This window comes from Bos indicus x Bos taurus, chromosome 1, assembly GCF_003369695.1.
Source record: "Bos indicus x Bos taurus breed Angus x Brahman F1 hybrid chromosome 1, Bos_hybrid_MaternalHap_v2.0, whole genome shotgun sequence".
NCBI lineage: Eukaryota > Metazoa > Chordata > Mammalia > Artiodactyla > Bovidae > Bos > Bos indicus x Bos taurus.
This window is the reverse complement of record NC_040076.1, coordinates 82,751,338-82,764,562: the sequence shown is the minus strand read 5'-3', so window position 1 is coordinate 82,764,562 and position 13,225 is coordinate 82,751,338. Positions and strand designations below refer to the sequence as shown.

Sequence of the window (13,225 nt, the reverse complement as noted above, 5' to 3'; positions counted from 1 at the left end):
TATAATAGGCCTATAATACTTCGCACACAAATAATACATAATAATAATATACAAACAATGCATTAAAATACAGACACAAAGAAGACATTTAAAATCTTACAGTACAGTATCTTGAAAATTACAGTAGTACAGTACAAGAGCTGGCATCCAGTGGCATGCTCATATCTTTGAAAGTTCACAGCTTGAAGGTTTGTGTAGAGGGGACTTACTGCAGCTGATTTAGCTAGGAAGCTGTAAGGTGACATTCATATGAAGAAAGTTTAAAGTCAATGTCAAAGTTGGCATCTCAGAGAAATCAGAACAGTTTTAAATTTTGATTACATGACTATGAGTGTTTGGTTTAGGGCTATTTGGTCAGAGGGTATACATTATATACACAGTTGAGAAGAGAATTTGTTATCCAGAAGTTAACCCTGGGGAAATCACTAGGGACACAGATAAACAGGTGAAAAATATGAAAGAGACATATGGTAGGCAGAATAATAGTCCCCTAGAATATCAGACCACCTTACCTGCCTCCTGAGAAAACTGTATGCAGGTCAAGAAGCAACAGTTAGAACTGGACATGGAACAACAGACTGGTTCAATATTGGGAAAGGAGTACATCAAAGCTGCATATTGTCACCCTGTTTATTTAACTTATATGCAGAGTCTATCATGTGAAATGCCAGGCTAGATGAATCACAAGCTGGAATCAAGATCGCCGGGAGAAATACCAATAACCTCAGATATGCAGATGACACCACCCTTACGGCAGAAAGCAAAAAGGAACTAAAGAGACCCTTGATGAAGGTGAAAGAGGAAGTGAAAAAGCTGGCTTAAAACTCAACATTCAAAAAATTAAGATCATGACATCTGGTCCCATCATTTCATGGCAAATATATGGGGAAAAAGTGGAAACAGTGACAGATTTCATTTTATTGGGCTCCAAAATCACTATAAAGAGTGGCTGCAGCCATGAAAATAAAAGACACTTGCTCCTTGCAAGGAAAGATATGACAAACTTAGACAATGTATTAAGAAGCAGAGACATCACTTTGCCAACAAAGGGCCGTCTAGTCAAAACTATGGTTTTTCCAGTACTCATATACAGATGTGAGAGTTGACCATAAAGAAGGCTGAGCACTGAATAATTAATGCTTTCAAATTGTGGTGCTGGAGAAGACTCTTAAGAGTCCCTTGGACTGCAAGGAGATCAAACCGGTCAATCCTAAAGAAAATCAATCCTGAATACTCATTGGAAGGACTGATGCTGAAGCTGAAGTTCCAATACTTTGGCCATGTGATGCAAAGAGCTGACTCATTGGAAAATAACCCTGATGCTGGGAAAGATTGAGGTCAGGAGAAGAGAGTGACAGATGATGAGATGGTTGGATGGCATTATCGACTCAATGGACGTGAATCTGAGCAAACTCCAGGAGATAGTGAAGGACAGGGAAGCCTGGAGTGCTTCAGTCTATGGGGTTGCAAAGAGTCAGACATGACTGACTGAGCAACTGAACAACAACAAGAGATGTCTATATCTCAATCTCTAAAATTCACCAATATGTTTAGGTCCAATGCAAAAGAGGGAACTAAGGTTGCAGATGGAATTATCGTTGCTAATCAATGGACCATGACATGAGAAGATTAGCTTGGATTATCCAGGTGGACACAATGTATTCACAAAGTTTCATATAAGTGGAAAAGCATTAGAATGAGAGAAGTGACTCAGTGTTGCTGGTTCTAAAGATAGAGAAATAGGACCCTGAACCAAGAATGCAGGGAGCCTCTAAAACCTGGAAAAGACAAGAAAATGGATTTGCTCCTGTAGCCTCCAGAAGGAATGCTGTCACACCAAAACATTGATTTTAGCCCAGTGAGACAAATTTCAGACTTCTGGTTTACAGAATTGTAAAATAACAAATAGAGGGTTTTTTAAGCCAGTAAGTTTGTGATTTGTCACAAAAACTATAGGAAACTAATAAAAGAGGTTAAGAGGCATATTGAGATAGAAGGAATTATCTAACATATGCCTAATAAGAGAGAATAGAAAAAATACAATGTTTTTTAATAACTGAGAACTTTCCAGAATTAAAGAGATGAATCTATAGACTGAGAGATCACACCAAGATCTGAAGATAGTAAATATCAGATAATCCACAACCACACATGTTGTAGTGAAACATCTGAGAGAGAAGCCTTAAACCTCAAGCAAGGGCAATGACAAGACAACCGGAACTCTGTTTCCAGGGAGGTTACAAATGTCAGTGGTCAGCTAATCCTATCAGTATTCAAAGATGGACTCTAGGTGTGGCCTGTGCTCTTTTAGTCTGGGAATTCTTGGGTCCTGGTACAGGCTCATAGGAGAATTTAGACAAAGAAGATGGACAGAAGCTGGTTCCGCAGGGAGAGACTCTACTTCTTTCTTGTTCTCGGTCTTCTGCTTCCAGGTAAGAAATGGGCAACACAGGAAAAGAAGCAAGGACCCTCTCTGGGAGAACACCTAAGATGTGCTTTCAAATTTCCAACTTCTAGAAATTATCTAAGATGAGCATAGTTATTTCATAACTATGTTACCATAATATCCAAATAGGCTCTCCTTCTCTGAAAGATAGAAGATCCCCTTCTGTTGACATGCTACATAAGGACTCTTCTACTTTTTTTTCATGAGCCATCCCCAATTGTTTTCTCTACCCTTTAGCCTCCATGACTATCCACCTTTCTATGCACAGGTGTAATTCTTTCTCTCTATAGCTCCAAAACCTACTCCATTGTAGCAAAGGGCCCACTTTCAGCTATAACTTCCCCACTAGTTATTGCATCCAAGTGCTCTAGGTTAGGTAAGATGTCAGAGAGCAGCAGGTGGAGAGTAAAGCTACAGTGTGCTTTACTGGTATACTGGAGTTAACATGGTATACTGGAAAGAACATGGGATTTAGCACTAGAAGGTCTGGGTTTGAATCTTGGTCCCTGACTTGGTTACCTGTGTAACGTTGGGCAAATTTCTTGACTTCTCAGAGCTCCCATTTTCTCATCTGTAAAACAGAGCCACCTTGAAGTGTTGTGAGGATTCAATGAGAGAGACCACACAGTGCCTGGCATTTGATAGGTGCCAATAAATGGCATTTTACCCTCTCAGGTTGTCATGTGACTTTTGGATAAGGGGGGAGGTGTAGGAAGACAAAAGTATAGTTTCTAACTGATAGGGGCATGAGAGGATTCAATGAGAAGAGGACTGAACAAGAGGTGCTTTAGAGGCCAGAGCAGAGAAGAAACACAAATTGTACACCTAGCCTAGGCAGTAAAAAACATGATAAATGTCATTTGGCCACTCACAGTGATTGACAAATGAATATTCATTGCTCACAGAATGATCCAAGGATTTGCCTGGAGAGCACTGTCACTCTGGGAAAAGATAAGGCTTGATGTTCTCATCACAGAGGTCACCAACCATCTTTATTTCTCATTCCAGGTTGCTACTTCTCTAATAAATTTGCTCTAGTAGAAAATTAGAATCTTTATTAGTCAGAAGAAAGGGGAAGGCAAGACCTCAAAAGCTCAAACTAGTACGCTGATATATAGGGTTGAGTGGCAAAATAGGGAGAAGGGAGGTTGGGGTGGTTAAGGTGAAACAGATATGCTCTCTTTAGGGTCTCGGGAATGTAATTCTCTCTGATGGCTATTGCTGCCCCACGGCTCAGTTTGCATAAAGATTTGGGCATGCTTTGCATGCAGAAAGAAACATTAGCAAGGACAGAGCCCTAATTCAGCTCACCACATTAATTTCTATCATTTGCCTTCCAGCCCAACCCTTCTTTCCTCACCTTGTAGAAAGTGCCTGGCACCTGGATCATGGTGATCCTTTTCCCCTATTCTCCATCTCATTCCTGGGGGTATATGGTACAGCAGTATTAGACAAACCTGGGCTTACATCAAGTCCAGTTTCTGCCTCTTAAGATCTATTTGACTGCAGAAATTTACTTCCTCTTATTGCAACTCAGTTAATTCATTTATTATATGAGGATAAAAATAGTTTCTACCTGATAGGGGTTTGGAAGGATTAACTAAGGTAATCCATTTAAGGGGCTTGAACTATATCTGACACACTGTCAATGCTCAATAAATGTTAGGTATCATTAATATCAACTTCCCTGGTGGCTCAGATGGTAAAGCATCTGCCTACAATGCAGGAAACCCAGGTTCAATCCCCGGGTTGGGAAGATCTCCTGGAGAAGGAAATGGCAACCCACTCCAGTATTCTTGCCTGGAAAATCCCATGGACGGAGGAACCTGGTAGGTTACGGTCCACAGGGTTGCAAAGAGTCAAACACGACTGAGTGACTTATCACAGGCTACCCCCAAGCTCCTGACCTGGGACCCTCTCATATAGGGAACATAAGTGTTCTCCCCTAATTCTCACACATTCTATGTTGACTACAGGAAGAGGCAGTACTTTCACCATCAACTGCACAGGGTTTGGTCAGAATGGGAAGTATATGACCGCTCTGGATTCAGTGTTTGAGAGAAAGGCCTTCCGTCCAGCCATCAACTTCAGCATCCCCACCATAGTCAACATCTCTTTCACTGTGTCTGCCATCCTAGATGTTGTGAGTACTGACTCTCTGACCCTCCTTAGTATCCTTAACCTTTTCCCTGCTCCCAGCAAGGCAACCCCCCAAACCCTTAATCACACACTGAAGCTTCCTCCATCACTGCTATAAGCATGTGCCCTGTGGGGATCCCCAAGAAGTTCTATCCAGTTCAGCAGGATGAGGTATAACCACACATAGAAGATTCTTGTCACCCACTGACTCCCTTCTCTGATTGTACAGCAATGTCCAGGTCCACTTCAGAAGTTCTGACTAGATGGAACATGGGCATCAGAATTTTTTAAACTTCTCAAGTAATTCAAAGATAGAGCCAGGGTTGAGAAGCACTACTCTAATCCAGTCCTGCCATGAACTCTTCTGCCCATGGCCTAACACATGTTTTGATCAAGATTCTGTCCTTGACCAGTAATGTTGGATTTGACCACAGCACAGCTTTTACATACCTTGGGGCTTGATAAACAAAAATGAACAACGGTTGGGATGCACAGACTTTGTACCACCAACATGCTGGAAACAGGAAATTCTTTTGACAGGATGAACAGTTACAGCTCTTGTCATCATTTCTGTGGCTGGAAATGGTAAGACCAACTGTTTATTCTCTCCCTATATTTACAGTCAGAATGGATTTTAAACAAAGATTATGACCGTTTATGTACCCCAAAACATAACGTTGAAACATATGAGAGAGAAATTTAAAAATCTCCAAGCATGGTGAAAGGTATCAATAAACTGCTTTCAAAAACCAAGTCAAAAAAGAATAAACATGTAGTGATTTTTAAGAAATTTGATTTAATAAACATATCAAACTTTGTACAATGATCATGCATAATCTTTTTGACATAAATGGAATATTCCCCTAAACTGACCACATTTTTGGCCACCAAGAAGGAAAGCAAAAGTATCTAGACCACAATCTCTGACTATAATACAAAATACAAAGAGTAGCCCCCTTTCCCAAAATCTTATTTCTTAGGAATTTAAAATTAAATTTCTAAAATATGTTCGACTAAAGAGAAAATAAACAACTAAGTAGAAATTAGAATGAAGAGGATTACATATGAAAGTCTATTAAATGTAGCCAAAGTATTGGGTTGGCTAAAAAGTTTGTTCACATTTTTCTATAAGACGTTACAGCCAATCCAATATAACTTTGGACAATTTTTCAGAAAATTTCTACCTTAAGTTCTTTAATTAGAAAATGAGGGGGGAAATGAAAGTAAATGATTTCAATTTCCAACTTGAAGAGACTGGCTGAAGGGAAGGAGAGAGGAGCGGAAGAATAGTCATGATCACCTAATCTTGCTCTCAAACTGTGGTTCCCAGATGGGGAGCACTGGCTGATTGCACCACCTGGAAGCTTAGAAATGCACTTGATCTAGGACTCCTCCTAGTGAGACTAACAATCCCAGCATGTCCAAGACTGAATTCTCAGAAAATGTAATTTTGCTAAATCCAAGTCTCCAGCAAACCAGGATGAATTAGTCACCCTATCTACTGAATCAGAATAGCATTTCAACACCGTCCCCAGGTATTTCATATGCACAGTGAGGTATGAGAAGTGCTGGTCCAGTATAAATTTTTATTTAATGTGCATATAGCCCTTTGTTCTGGCTGTGGTTCCACAAACTGCAGCTGACATTGTAAATGCCCTGAGAATAAACAAGTCCCCCAGGCCTCAGAATTAGATAATCCTTGAAAAAAGTTTCCAGAGAAGGTCACCAGCTTTGGAAAGGAGAATTTGGAAAGGTCATCCCAGAGACAAGAAAGGATGGTGCCTTGCACCTGCCAAAGAGAGGAAGACCACCAACTCTCTTGGCTTCATAGAACCCAAGGACCTGTTCAAGGTGTCCTTGCAGTAGAAACTGATCGCAGGGGCCTAGAAGACAGTTAAAACCACCCTGGAGACTAATACATAATACCTAAAAACAGCATTACACTCCACAAAATCCTTTCACATGCCTAATTTCATTCAATCCCCCTGCCTTATTTCACAGGAGGCAATTCTATCTCAGAGAGGCTGAGCCACTGACCTTTCAACTCTGAATCTCAACCTTTCTGCAGAAAGGACAGGATTTCTCTGATCACCAGTAATTTCCCACAGAAGTGAGAAAGCAGAGGGATCAAAGTTTATGAAGAAATGGACATAAGCAGCTTCAATTCTATCTGCAATTCTTATTTCTTAAAAAAAAAGCCAAAATATATTTATCAGACTACTGACTCCACAGAGTTGGGTGTTAGATACACTGATGTTTGTTACATTATTTTATATACTTTTCTATGTGTTTGAAATACTTTATAGCTTCTTTTTTAAAGAAAAATTTAAAAGGCAGAGAAAATAACCTTGATTCCTATCAGGCTCTCACCGCTCCTCCATCTGGGCTCTAGGTCTGGGACAACCCATTTATTAGTTGGAACCCAGAGGAGTGTGAGGGCATCTTGAAGATCAGTGTGGCAACCAAGAACCTGTGGCTCCCAGACATTTTCATCACTGAATTGTGCGTATTAAGGGCTGGGGAAGCCCCACCTTCTGGCAACAATGGTGCACAGTCTACCAAAGGCCACTATAAAGTGGTCTTACATGGCTGAGAAAGGAGTAGATGGGTAAGAATAAAAAACACTGCTCCTGCCTCCCACCTCATTTCTCTTACAGCATGGATGTGGATAAGACCCCAAAAGGCCTCAAGGCATTCATAAGTAATGAAGGTCGCATCAGGTATAAGAAACCCATGAAGGTGGTGAGCATCTGTAACCTGAACATCTTCTACTTCCCCTTTGACCAACAGAACTGCACCCTCACCTTCAGCTCATTTCTCTACACAGGTGAGCTGAAGTGGAGTCTTAGGGATAGGAGTCAATAAGAGCAACCAATAAAGCAACAGAAAATAATGTATAAAAAAATTATGAATAAATGGTGACAAATGGGCTTCCCTGGTGACTCAGCAGTAAAGAATCTGCCTGCAATGCAGGAGCCACAGGAAACACAAGTTCTATCCATGGGTCAGGAATATCCCCTGGAGAAGTGCATGGCAACACACTCCAGTATTCTCGCCTGGAGAATCTCTTGGGCAGAGGAGCCTAGCAGGCTACAGTCCATAGGGTCGCAAAGAGTAGGACATGACTGAAGTGACTTAGCATGCACAGTGACCAAGGGCAGCAAAGATTAAGTCTGGATGCTTAAATATTTTCCATAAAATATTTCCTAGGGAGTTAGGAAAATATTGTGCATTTCCATCCCCAGCTCCTAGAAAATTTTCTGACATATGCTAGGCACTCAAAAATACTTATTGAGGGACTTCCCTGGTGGTTCAGTGCTTAAGAATCTGTCTGCCAATGTAGAGGACATAGGTTTAATTTCTGGTTGGGGAACTAAGATCCCACATGCCCTGGAGCAACTAAGCCCACATGCCACAACTAGGACCCAATGCAGCCAAATTAATAAATAAATATTTATTATAAATAACTTTAAGAAATTGTTGAATGAAAGGATGGGAAAAGAGTACAGTTGAGTCAACAGGAGACTATCTTTGGAAAATTATTTGGCTCTTCCTTTCAGTGGAGTACATATCACTGGGCATGGAGAATGAAGTGTGGGAAATAGCACACACATCCCAGGACATCATTCAGACCCATGGAGAATGGGAGCTCTTGGGCATCAACAAGGCCACCCCAAAGAAGTCTGTGGGCACCAACCTGTATGATCAGATCATCTTCTATGTGAGTTCAGAGGCCTTTGCTTTTTCCTTCCTTTTTTTTTTTTTTCTTCCTTCTTGCTTGTAGAGCTGCCTACAATCTCCACCAAATGGATATCTCCCAAGTTTCAGGGTTTCTCAGTCTTACCATTTCTGCCAGAGACCAGAACACTCTCTTCTTGCTGCCTAGCCACACACTCCTTTCTAAAGCTCATGGCTCTCATCTAACTCTCCCTTGGCAAGTTCTACACCAAATTATGAAGCTATCTGCACAGCTCCAGATACCAGAGTGGTAAGAGACCAATGAGAAAGGCAGAGACAGAAACAGTCACTACTATTCCAAGCAGCCTCTGAATCCCATATTCACTTCCCTTCCTCTCCTTCTTACTAGGTGGCCATCAGGCGCAGACCCAAATTCTACATTATGAATCTCCTGGTGCCGAGTAGCTTTCTGGTCTCCATTGATGCCTTCAGCTTCTATCTGCCAGCAGGAAGCAAGGACCGTGCTCCGTTCAAGATAACTCTTCTGCTGGGCTACAATGTCTTCCTGCTCATGATGAATGACTTACTCCCTGCCAGTGGCACCCCCCTCATCAGTATGGCCCCTCCAGCTCTTGAGAAGAGAAGGGTGGGAGGGACTGGCTGAACTGGCTCAGGGAAGGGAGATATATTGGGCAAAAGAGGCTGTGCTTCCCAGGGTGGGATTAGAAGAGAATGAAGTCCTGGCTGGTGCCTCTGGCCCTCAGGCAGGCCCAACTTCCCTCCAGGTGTCTATTTTGCCCTGTGTCTGTCCCTGATGGTGCTCAGCCTGCTGGAGACCATCTTCATCTCCTACCTATTGGACCTGGCCACCACCCAGCCCCCACCTATGCCTCGTTGGCTCCATTTCCTGCTTCTACACTGCACCAGCCCAAGGACATGCTGCCCTGCTGTGCCCCAGAAGAGAAACACGGGCCTTGACCACCTGCCTGGTGAGGGAAGTCAGCACTGCCCACGCTTCCTCCTCCATCACCTCTGCTTTTCTGCTCCTACATCCTTCCCTGCCCCCACAATTCCCCAGTTGACCCTGGTGGCCCATGGCTGAGTCTCTGTCTCTCCGTAGGTATGAAGGAGCCCATGGAGTTGGCGGGGAAGTTGCCAGGTCCCAGAGAGACAAAGCTAAATGGGTGCCCTGGGTCCACAAGGGCCCAGCAGGAAGACAAGGCTCAAAAGCAGCACTTGGTCAGCCTGTGGGTGCAGTTCAGCCACATGATGGACACCTTGCTCTTCTGCCTCTACCTGATCTTCTTGGCCACTTCCATTGTCACAGTCATCATCCTCTGGAACACCTAAGCATGGCATCTGTCTGCTCCTGCACATCCAGAGTTGCTTTGGCCTCCAGGGGTCAGCCAAGTCTTTGTGTTTGTTGAGTACTGACTGTTATGGCCCCAAAGATGATAAAGTTTCCTGCGACATTCCATGCATCTCAATCCAGCCCTGCCGGTCAGTCTCAACCCAATTACAATTACAAGAACAATTCCTCTGTTTCTGCATTCTGTTGGCTTCTCTCAGATCTCCCATAAGATTCTGGGCTCCCCTTTATATCTTCTGCATAGCAGTTCTACCTCCTCTGCCTGCTTAACTGGCCCCAATAAATCATTTTGCAGACAACTCTGGCTCTTTATCATGTTTGGAGATAAAAAGTTAACTATCCAGGACTGATGGTTTCAAAATATCATCTGTGTATCCCTCTGCCTGTGATAAAGCTTTGATGACAATTCAATGTGACAAATGTCCTGTACTAGAAGTTTTGATTTTCTTAGGCATTTTTAAAGATGTATTTCTTACTCATGTGTGTGCTAAGTCGCTTCAGTCATGTCTGACTCTTTGCAACCCCATGGACTGTAGCCCACCAGGTTCCTCTGCCTATGGGATTCTCCAGGCAAGAATACTGGAGTGGGTTGCCATGCCTTCCTCCAAGGGATCTTCCCAACCCAGGGATCAAACCCAGGTCTCCCTCACTGCAGGCGGATTCTTTACGGACTGAGCCACCAGGGAAGCCCAAGAATACTGGAGTGGGTAGCCTATCCCTTCTCCAGGGGGATCTTTCTGACCCAGGAATTGAACTGGGGTCTCCTGCATTGCAGGCAGATTCTTTGCCAGCTGAGCTACAAGGGAAGCCCTTCTTACTCATAGATAGAAACTTTTATTCATCTTTTTCATTTTCTTGCACTAACTTCAATTTAATACTCTCCTAATTTGTTTTATTTTATTCTTTAATTTTCTAAGTTGAATTCTCAGTTAAAATATTCTCAGTCATCCTATAAATATTACTCTGACACAGTTTGAGCTTCATCTTATAGGTTTTAGAATGAAATGTTCTCTTCTTTATCAGTTTCTAGACAGTTCATAACTTGAGTTTTTATTTCCTCCTTGATCTAAAACCTATTTAGGAAAGTGTTTCTTATATACATGGGTAAGTGGGTTTTGCTAGTGACACACAAACTTTAGAAACTTTCTGAATTTATAAAATTTATTTCTGGCTGGATTCATGATTGATTTTCTGTTTCAGGACATTAAAAAGTATATATTCCCTATTTACATGTTCTTCTATAAATAGAGCTTATTGATTGAATCATTTAAATACTCTCCATGTGTGCTATTTTATTCAAATTATCTGAGTAGTTTTAGTTTTTCTTTTATATACTTGACTGCTGCCTCATAAGATGCATAAAAGTGTATGGTTACTATATCTTGAATTGTCCCTGATTTTATCCTTAAATAATGGCACTATCTATTCCATTCAATGTGTTCTGAACCTCATTTCCATTTTTATGACAATAACATTGCCACTCTAGCTTTGTGTGGGTGTGTGTGTGCTGTCGTATCCAACTCTTTGTTACTCCATGGACTGTAGCCCTCTGTCCATGGAATTTTCTAGGCAAGAATACTGGAGTGGGTTGCTATTCCCTACTCCAGGGGATTGTCCCAACCTAAGGACCAAATCCTAGTCCCTTGTATCTCCTGAATTGGCAGGCAGAATATTTTTGCATATTTATTTTATTAATTCTTGGTTAATTTTGAAAAACTATTATGCATACAAGGTACAAATAGTAAAAGGTACGAAAGAGTAAAACATGTCTACCTTCCATCTTTGTTTCCAGTGACCAAGCTCCCCATTTTCTTGTGCATCTTTCAGGTACTCATTTTCCACCTTTCCTTGTCACTTTGCTTTTGATGAAGTTATGCAAACAACATAAAGCTGGATTTCATTTCATTCAACATTTCTTTTGATATATGGATTCAGCTTTGTTTACATTTAGAAAAAATACAGTTGGTTTTATTCCTTCCATACATTTTCTGTTTACGATTTATATTCCTTGGTGGTGTTTTCTCTATTTGCCATTCCCTCATTTTTGCTGGCTCAGTCTAATTTCTATTGATTTTTTTCCTCCTATAAATTTTAAGTCCTATAATACTTTTTAAGTACTTTCATGATCATGTTCCTAGCAACTATAATTAGACTAATATATTTTCATTAATTTTCAAAACTAAATTATTATACTGATTCTCCACCAAGACAGTTTATTTTAAGCAACACTGCCCTCCATCTAATCTTTTTCTGTGCTGGAATTTCTGCTATTCACAGGTTAGCAGATCTGCCCTCCAAGCTCTTTTTCATCATGCCCTCATTTCTTTGTAGGTTGGTTTTGTGTTATAATCAATCTTCCAGACAACCAATTCAGTTCCTAGTAGTGACCATTTCTACTTTTAGCTCATCTATTGTATGTTTTAATTAAAAACACTTTGGGAAGGGCTTCCTTGGTGGCTCAATGGTAAAGAATCCATCTGCCAAGGCAGGAGACATGAATTTGATCCCTGATCCCAGAAGATCCCACATGCTGCAGAGCAACTAAGCTCGTTTGCCACAGCTATTGAGCCTGTGCTCCAGAGCCTGGAAGCTGCAACTACTGAGCCTACAGGCTGCAACTGCTGAAGTCTGTACCCTAGAGCCTGTGCTCTGCGACAAGGAAAACCAATGCAATGAGAAACCTGCACACGGCAGCGAGAGACTGTTAGCAGCTCCTGTTAGTCAGCACTAGAGGAAAAGTCTGCGCAGCTAGAGACTCAGCCATAATAAAGAAATAAAATTACGGGAAAAAATAAAAACACATTTTTTACTCTCATAAAGTCTTTAAATGTTCTGATCAAATACCTTAAACATTATCTTCTCTTTCTCTTTTTTTTTTTTTTTTTTACCTTTCTACTTCAGTAGGAGCCTCTGTCCTAAATATCCATTTTGGTCATTGAGATGGTTAATTTTACATGTTAATTTGGCTAGGCTATAGCACCCAGTTATCTGGTCAAAAAATAGTCTGAACGTTCCTGTGATTAACATTTATAATCAACAGACTTTAAAATAAAGCAAATTACCCTCCAAAATGTGGGTTAGCCTCATCCAATCAGTTAAAGATCTTAACAGCAAAGACTGATGTTTCTGATGAAGGAATTCTTACTCAAGAATGCAACGTATTTGTCTATCATACCTTAATTAAGTAGAGTACAACACAGAAACCCTGACTGAGTTTCCAGCCTACTGGTCTGGTCTGCAGATTTCAAATTCAGTACTTCAAATCAACTCTTAACTGAATTTCCAGTCTTTCAGGTTATGTTACAGATTTAGTCTTTACAATCACAAGAGTCAATTTCTTTCCTTTTTTTTTTTTTTTAAATGTTTTGACTGTGCAACATATAGAATCTTAGATCCCCAACCAGGGATCAAACCCATGCCCCCTACATTGGAAGTACAATCTTCCCATGCCCTGGGCCACGAGGAAAGTCCCTAGAGTCTATTTCTTAACATCTAAAGATTTCTCTCTATTTTTTTTCTTCAGATAATATATATTTTGTTTCTCTGTAGAAACAGAGAGGCCTGGTCCTTTATATGCTAAAGAGGGATATAAA

At 41.1% G+C, this 13,225-nt stretch overlaps 1 protein-coding gene across 1 annotated transcript; it reads left to right on the top strand.

Moving 5' to 3' along the window:
* The first annotated feature begins 1,689 nt into the window (after positions 1-1,689).
* Positions 1,690-9,613, top strand: LOC113891523 (5-hydroxytryptamine receptor 3E-like). Its single transcript, XM_027539653.1, has 8 exons — positions 1,690-2,432; positions 4,423-4,589; positions 6,978-7,087; positions 7,243-7,412; positions 8,146-8,306; positions 8,673-8,877; positions 9,049-9,252; positions 9,384-9,613. Exons 1-8 carry the CDS (start codon positions 2,366-2,368, stop codon positions 9,611-9,613), a joined length of 1,314 nt encoding a protein of 437 aa, XP_027395454.1. The 5' UTR covers positions 1,690-2,365.
* Positions 9,614-13,225: the final 3,612 nt, after the last annotated feature.